We start from the raw sequence: 7,809 nt of genomic DNA on the forward strand, positions 1-7,809 counted from the left end.
CATTCTGATTTTATTTCTGAAATTCCTTCAGTATTTATACAATTTTTGTCTTATTTACTAGGTTTTTTCTTATGTACTAATAATTCAATATTTTACTCTTTCTTATTTTCTAAACATTGTACTTACTCTAATTTTACATTTTTTGTCTTATTCTATCCTAACGGTGTCAAGTGGATTTCCCCTCCATATGTATATTTCAAGCCTTTCTTAAACGCAGTGTGCACCCACCCTTAAACGCTGCCGCGGTCCTATTTGCCTATGCATTTTCTGTTATCTACTATGCGTTGGTCTGTACCACTGCTGCATGCGGCTATTTTTAGACCGAGATTTGTTGCTTAGCCTACTTTTTGCTTGTGCTCCCTATGCTAACTTCTGAGCTCTTGTTCACTTTTGTGAACACATATTTATTTGCAATTTTCATTGATTTAAAGGGTAAAAGGGTATACTAGTTTTGTGCGAATGTATGTAACACACAGAAGGAGGCGTGGGAGACCCCAAAAAGTATATATACTATATTGATCAGGGTGACAAGCCGAGTCGATATAGCCATGTCCGCCTGTCTGTCCGTCTGTATAAGTGCCTTGTGTGAATACGCAGAAAATGTATATTTTGGAATTTCCCTCCCTCCCCCCTCTCCCCCACAAATGCGATTTTCTCTAATTCCCGTAATTCTTGGAATTTCGAACTAATTTTTTGCAAATACCCCCAGTTAGTAATTATGTGTCCGTATGCCAAGTTTCATTATGATAAACCGATTTAACAAGAAGTTATAGCCATAAATATATTTGCTGTTGCAGCGCTGCTCAAGCGCTGCCCGCGGTTGTTGTTGATGTTGCTGTTTGGTTGACTGCGAAAATGCTTACACAGACACGAATAGATGCGCATAGGCATACATACACTCACACAGACGCAATTGCTATGTAAATGTGCAATTATACACCCTTTACGTGAGTTCGAATACCGAGAGAGGTAAAATCGATCCAATTTTTTTTATTCTTTTTTTTTTTTTTTTTTTATTTTCTATGATTATTGTAAACATATGTAAGGAGTATTTCAAAGTCGGGACACCCGACTTTAGCTTTTTTACTTGTTTTTTCTTTTTTTTTTTTATTTTCTATAATTATTGTAAACATATGTCCAGAGTATTTCAAAGTCGGGACACCCGACTTTAGCTTTTTTACTTGTTTTTTAATTAATCATTTATTTTTTTGTAGTAGAGTATTTAAGAGTTGAGCTCGCTCGACTATTCCTTTTTATTTTTTGGAATTTCCCCCCCTTCCCACGCTAAAGAATTTTGTCAATACCGTTCACATTTCAAAAGGTTTCTTAACTAAACTTTGCACACAAAATAAATACAATAATCTACTTTGGTTTCAAATTTCATCTAAATCGTTTAATTCTAAGCAAAGTTATTAGCGAAACAATTTCAATCCCTGGGTACAGAGTATTACACTATCGGGCGCGCTTGACTGTAGCATTCTCTCTTGTTAATTTTCAAACCGTGATATATCAACATCGTGTAAAAAAAGACCATGTAAAAATAGAATTAGGTGTATTTTGAAATGTGGACAGGATTGTATTCCGTAGCGCGGAGCGGGAAAAAAACATACTGGCTGCAGATTATAAGAGTGTACATATGAAGTTTGGAGAATGTGGGTTCAACCGTCCCCAGACAGACGGACTTGGTTCTATCGATTCGTCTCGTCATTTGATTAAGAATATATATACAAGTTCTTATAAATTTTCTTCTACCTTTTATATACATTACACAAACCTAATGTACCCTTTTAACGTATGAGTACAGGAAGGAAGTTAATATGTTGTGATAACAATTTAGAATTTACACTTCTATTACAGGATGATTTTTCTTTGCGTTCCTATTACGTTGCTGACGCTGAATATTTTTGCCGGTTACATATGGTTGTGTCATCGATATAGGTACTTCAAGCGCCACAACATATCATATCTTCCCGCTTCTACTCCATTTGGTAACCTGAAGGAGCTAATATTATTACGAATATCTTTTGGAGAACTCTTTGCTAACATTTACGCCCATCCGAGCATAGTAGGGGCCAATGTTGTTGGTTTCTTTCTTTTCCACACTCCAGCATTGGTCATCCGAGAACCTAAAATCATACGCCTCATTCTGATTAAGCATTTTAAAAGTTTTCTGAACCGTTACGAAGCAGCCGATGACTTCAACGATGAATTGGGTTCACTAACATTACCATTGGCGAAATATTCAAAATGGCGAGAAAGCCGACAAAGTATGTCACAATTATTCACAACTGGTCGCATTAAGCATGTTATGTATCCGCGTATGCTCGGTGTGGTGGCCGAGTTAGAGAATTATTTAGAGAGACAGCTCGGTAAGCAGGATAGTAAAGTCATCAAGCTAAGCGAAATGTGCACGCTCTTCACAACTGATATGACGGGATCTCTTTTCTATGGCCTCGAAGCCAATGGTCTGCTTGTAGGGAAATGCGAGCTCCGCGAACAAACACGTCGCCTATTAGTGCCTAACTTCCGGAAACTTCTGCATTTTATGATAATATTTTTTCTCCCTCAATACACAAGGCTCATACGTGCCAAGTTATTCTCGAAGGAATATACACATTTTATGCGTGATTTAGTTGGTACTGCTTTGAAGCTCTGTCGGGACACAAAAGATGCTAACTGCAAGCCCAACCTCATTGACCAACTGCTTCAACTGCAAAGAAGCAAGCCACCAACGCACTACGTGCAGCATCCAGACTTTATAACCTCACAGGCTAGCATCATATTGCTTGCAGGGTTTGAGACGTCATCGTCATTGCTAGGATTTGCGCTTTACGAAGTCGCCAAACAACCACAACTGCAGATTCATTTGCGGAATGAGCTACATAACGCCTTTGCCACAAGATCTTCTTTGGACTACAGCACTTTGATCACGCTTCCATTTCTTAATATGATCTGCTTGGAAGCATTACGCTTGTATCCAATCGCTGCTTTCATCAATCGCGAGCTTACTCCGGGCGATAGTGATACAAAGTATTCACTGCAGCCATATGCGGACTTTGTGGTGCCCAAAGGAATGCCTGCCTATATTTCTATATTGGGCCTTCAACGTGATACTAAGGTAATTTTGATAGGTTTTTTTCAAACAAAATTAAAATAATTAAAATATCACTTTTAGTATTGGCCCAATCCGTTATGTTTTAACCCAGAACGATTTGCGCCGGAAAACATAAAGAACATTGTGCCAATGACATATTTACCTTTTGGCGCTGGTCCCCATGGCTGTATTGGTAGTCGTTTGGGCATATTGCAGCTGAAATTGGGTCTCGCACACATATTGAAAAGAAATCGTGTAGAGGTTTGCGAACATACAATAGAGAGCATACATTTCAGTCCCAAGGCTTTTATGTTGGAAGCAAAGGATAATATTTTTTTAAGAATTTTTAAGGACGAGAAAGTAAAACTTTAAATGAACAAAATTACAGCTTACTCTTTTTCAAAATAACATTAAAACTAAAAACTCAAAATATTTTTACCATAAATTTTTTATTTATTTTAAATCAATAAAATTTCAAGAAAAACAAGAAAGGAATGCTAAAGAAGAGCTGACTCAACACTTACCCTGTACCATCCCACAAAAAAAAATTAATAATTAATTTAATTAAATATAATATATTCAACGCATGCATATTCACATAAGTGTTTATATACAATTTTATCAGCATTTACTTGTACATCAGAATCGTGTCTATGAGTGCTTGTATGCAGTCAAGGAATAAGTCAAATAAGTCAATCAATGCAGAGCCCAAACGGTAAGAGCTAGGAAGCTGAAAGCTTGGACAAAAGTAGTCTTTTAAGGTATAGGTGAGCATTAAGAAGGGATTTTATTTATTTGAACCATAGACAATTCCAAGAGAGAATCAAGAAAGTCATGATGTGATGAGGGAATACACACGGCGGGCGTCATTATCCCGTAAAGAAGAAGAGACTTCGCTGATACAATTTATATGGTGCATATAAAGTTGAAAATCAGCAGCTGGAGGAATATAAGAGCAAGTGATAAATACAGCATGTGAGCCGCAATAAATTCTACTTCAGCATTCATATTTACATAAACAAGTTCTGGTCGAAGGGTGGATTTGACTGCGATCAATACACCACCACCACGACGATTTGGGCGATCACGCCTATAAATGGTATAGATATTTGACAGAATATTATAGTCAGAAACAGAGTCATTTAACGACGTTTCCGAAAATGAAATAATGTCAGATTCGAACACTAAGCTGTCTTTAAATAAGTTTTTAAGCTTAGATAAAAGACCTCTAACATTTTGGTAATGTAGAGTAAGCGGAACACGAACATGGTCTAGTTTTTTGAGGCATTACTAGTGGTAGGTTGAGAAGAGGGGGCAACAGGCAATGAAACAGGAGCTGGTAGAGTTCTTTTTCGTGTTTGAACTCATGGACAATCATATGAGGAGGCCAAAATGTAGGGTCACAAATAATAGGAAACAGTTCAACGGAGACGCTAATTTTGAACGACGCTATTTAGCGAGGTAGAGAGGAATTAGGATTTAAATTTAGAAATTGAAACACTAGCAGAAGTAATGAGGAATTGCCGGGAGGGGCAAATGTGGCAAGGTTGAGCCAGAAGGGATAGATGGGGGAATATTTAAAAATTGCGAATCCAATCGTCGGTTTGTTGGAGACTCAAATTTATACTTGCTTAGCAAGTCGATACCAAAATCGAAATCACTGGCAAGTTTTTTTGAAATCTTGTGCAATTTTACAAATTGCTTTTTCACGCTGTTATACATACATACGTGGAAAACCAAATTGCATATCAATACATACCGGGCATGACCATAGCAAGCCGCCGCAACCATTTTTGGCCTTAGCAACAACCTTGTCGTGGTCACGACCGGTAAGCCCTGCACACTTAATATGCATCATATTGTCACACAACCAGCAGCTCATATAATGTGGTTGAGCAACATCAAAAGCATCCTTAATAGTGCAAGATTTATTGCAGCAAACCATATTCAAAACCACATATTAAATTCCCACTGTGGCTAAAAACGGTGTAAAGTACAAGATAAACAGACTGAAAAGACGGGAGAGGCTACTACTAAAAGCACATGAAATGTTAGAGAGCGAAACACAACAAAGTGCGTGGGCGCTATGCACAAAAAGATTAAGCACAAGCAAACACACACACTCACTTGTGTTAAAGAAAGGGAGCACGACAACGAGCGTAGAAAACAGGGCACAAGCACCAAAAACAACCGTGACGCTGCTTAATTAAAATGAGTATAACACACTAAATTTCAGTGCACAACTGATAACACAAAACTCGGGCTTACCGCTTAGCAACAAATTTCTACAAATTATAATAATATAGTTAAGGAGCGCACAAACTATTGTCAACTGGTAATCTTTTAACACGTCCCTGCCAATAATAACTTCTTGTTGTAAATATCTTTTGTCAAATTCAATCGTCGCTGTGAACATCTCGGTCAGCAACACGGGCTCTTTTCTAATTCCCTCTACCTACAGAAAGTATGGGTCTCTTTTCTGGGAAACCATGTCCATTATGTCGGACCTAATGAGTGAACAGTCGAACCCAGTGTCCAGTAAGCAACGGTACAGTTGTTTGTCGATTAGCACTGGGGTGTAGTTTCTTGTTAGAAAAGTACCCTTACATATGTTTACGTTTTTATGTTCAGCTCTTTCTTTAGCCCAACATGTCGATTCAGTATGGCCTGAACTGCCACAAAGGTACAACTGACGACCGCTAGCACTCTTACCGTCAACAGTTTGGGCCATCTTCGTTTTGCAGTAGGCTCTGATATAGCCTTTCTCTCCACACCTAAAACAGCGAATGTCATCATCGTGGACGTTTATTCGGTACAGCTAATCTATCCATAGCTCTGCGCATCGAAAGCGGTCTTGAATTTAGGGGCTCCCTCTCGTAACGCCGACGTGGAGAGAGGTTCAACTTGTTGTTGGGCTTCTCTCTGATAGATGACATATGGTCAATCAAGCCTTAACTCAAATTGGGAAAACAAATGTTAATGAATTTCTCAGACTCCCGTCGGTTATGCAGCCAATTACTATTTTGACTATAAAGTCATCTGGGTACGCAAGTCTGCCCAGCTAGAGTGTTGGTGGCCATATTTCTCAAACCATTCCTTGGCTCTCCCAAGCAATGTAGCTTGATGTCTCGCTCGATCCTAGCATCAACATCGTTGCACCACTTCTTTACGTGAACTCTAGAATGGTCCGGATCAAAAGAAGGGAAACCAGCTGTATCCGTTGAACCGTTTCCACGCTGGTTCGATTGGAATAACTTCTTAATTGCCTCGGCAGTAATGACAAATTGTTCGCTTCTGTCTCCCAAACCCGGGGCGGGGCACGCCGGCCCCTCTTCGCCACCACTGCTATCGCGCGATGACATCTCACCGTGCAAGATCGCTTCTATTTTTGCTCACCGGTTTGTACGTTTATCGAAAAAAAACCAATTTATTTTCTTTTAACAAAAAATAATAATTTAGGACCGGACATTCCGAGCTTAGTTTTTTTTTAAAGGCTAAGGTAATATCCCACTTCATTAGAGAAAATAATAAATTTGTAAATAAAGATTCAAATAGTTTTCAGAGCAATTCTGTGACCCACCGATGTTTCTCAGAATGAAAAACTGACTGAAAACAGATTTGTTCTCCCTCCATATTCCGATTCCCGTTGACAAGAAAAACATGGAGAGAGTGATATTTCCAAATGGGGCAAGGCTAGAAAAATCCCAGTATGCTACGCTAACCAATAATAATTATGCTCTAACATATATGTAAGTGTATTATTATTATTATTACAAAAAATAGCACGGAGCAACCCAACCGGCGCCACGCCTGACTCAAGGAGCCTTGACAAGGCCCAGAATGGAAACAAAGAGGAAGAACCCGAGAAGACGTCTAATGCCACGCCGGAAACGCCAATGAACTCCATAAATCAGCAATCGGCGAATAGCTCTCCAAGGATGGAACTTATTTATAAACTGAGGAAGCTGGAGGAGGAGTCTGTTGCTCAATGCAAGGCCATCCTGCGCAAAATGAAGCACGCCACTCTACGTCAGAAGAACATTAACATGGACGTGAAGGATGGTATCTCCGAACTTGCAGAACAACTTGATGTTATAGAGCGATACCGCAAAGGCTGGAAATCTGCTGAGGAAGAGAGGAACGCGCAGCTCCAAAAGTCTGCGTCTGAGGCAGCTGCCGGAACCAACGTTGAAACCCCAGTGACGAGGATGAAGAGGACAGCTGCAAGCCCTGCTGAGCAAACGACAGGTACGGGCAAAAAGAAGAAGGAAAATGGGCCCAGGGAAAAAGGTGGAAGAAACTCAAGATGGCACTGAAAAAAGACAGCAAGATAAGCGACAGCGTTTAAAGCGGAAAAGGCCAGAAGCGGTACTCATCAAACCAGTTGATGGATGTAGCTACGCAGAAGTCCTGAAAAACTTGCGAAGTCATACGGGGTTAATGGAAGGAACAAACGTTAAGTGCATCCGGAAAACGCGAAATGGCGCACTTCTCCTAGAACTCGACGCGGGGGAAAAGATTCAGCCAGACCTTGTACAGCAGATCAAAAGCACGGTGCAAGAGACTGCATCAATAAGCGAGCTCAAACCAGTGGTGACGCTGGAGATACGCGACCTTGACTCCCTCACAGATAATAAGGAAGTTGAAGAAGCGGTAAAAATATCTGTCGGCAGCACAACGGAAGAAGTGCGGGAAAGGCTTACGCCTGCAAACAG

The 7,809-nt window shown here is 39.9% G+C and overlaps 1 protein-coding gene across 1 annotated transcript; it reads left to right on the forward strand.

Annotated features, from left to right (window-relative positions):
• Positions 1–1,858: 1,858 nt before the first annotated feature.
• On the forward strand, positions 1,859–3,466 carry LOC115628152 (probable cytochrome P450 6t3). Its single transcript, XM_030524126.1, has 2 exons — positions 1,859–3,118; positions 3,176–3,466. Exons 1-2 carry the CDS (start codon positions 1,859–1,861, stop codon positions 3,464–3,466), a joined length of 1,551 nt encoding a protein of 516 aa, XP_030379986.1.
• Positions 3,467–7,809: the final 4,343 nt, after the last annotated feature.

Source organism: Scaptodrosophila lebanonensis, unplaced genomic scaffold, assembly GCF_003285725.1.
Source record: "Scaptodrosophila lebanonensis strain 11010-0011.00,11010-0021.00 unplaced genomic scaffold, SlebRS2 tig00000110-arrow-arrow-pilon, whole genome shotgun sequence".
In the NCBI taxonomy this organism is placed as follows: domain Eukaryota; kingdom Metazoa; phylum Arthropoda; class Insecta; order Diptera; family Drosophilidae; genus Scaptodrosophila; species Scaptodrosophila lebanonensis.

Excerpts from the sequence above, each read along its gene's own strand:
- LOC115628152 (XM_030524126.1), top strand. The coding sequence starts at position 1,859 with ATGATTTTTCTTTGCGTTCCTATTACGTTGCTGACGCTGAATATTTTT. Across the intron at positions 3,119-3,175 it reads GCCTTCAACGTGATACTAAG|TATTGGCCCAATCCGTTATG; the intron begins GTAATTTTGATA and ends TATCACTTTTAG.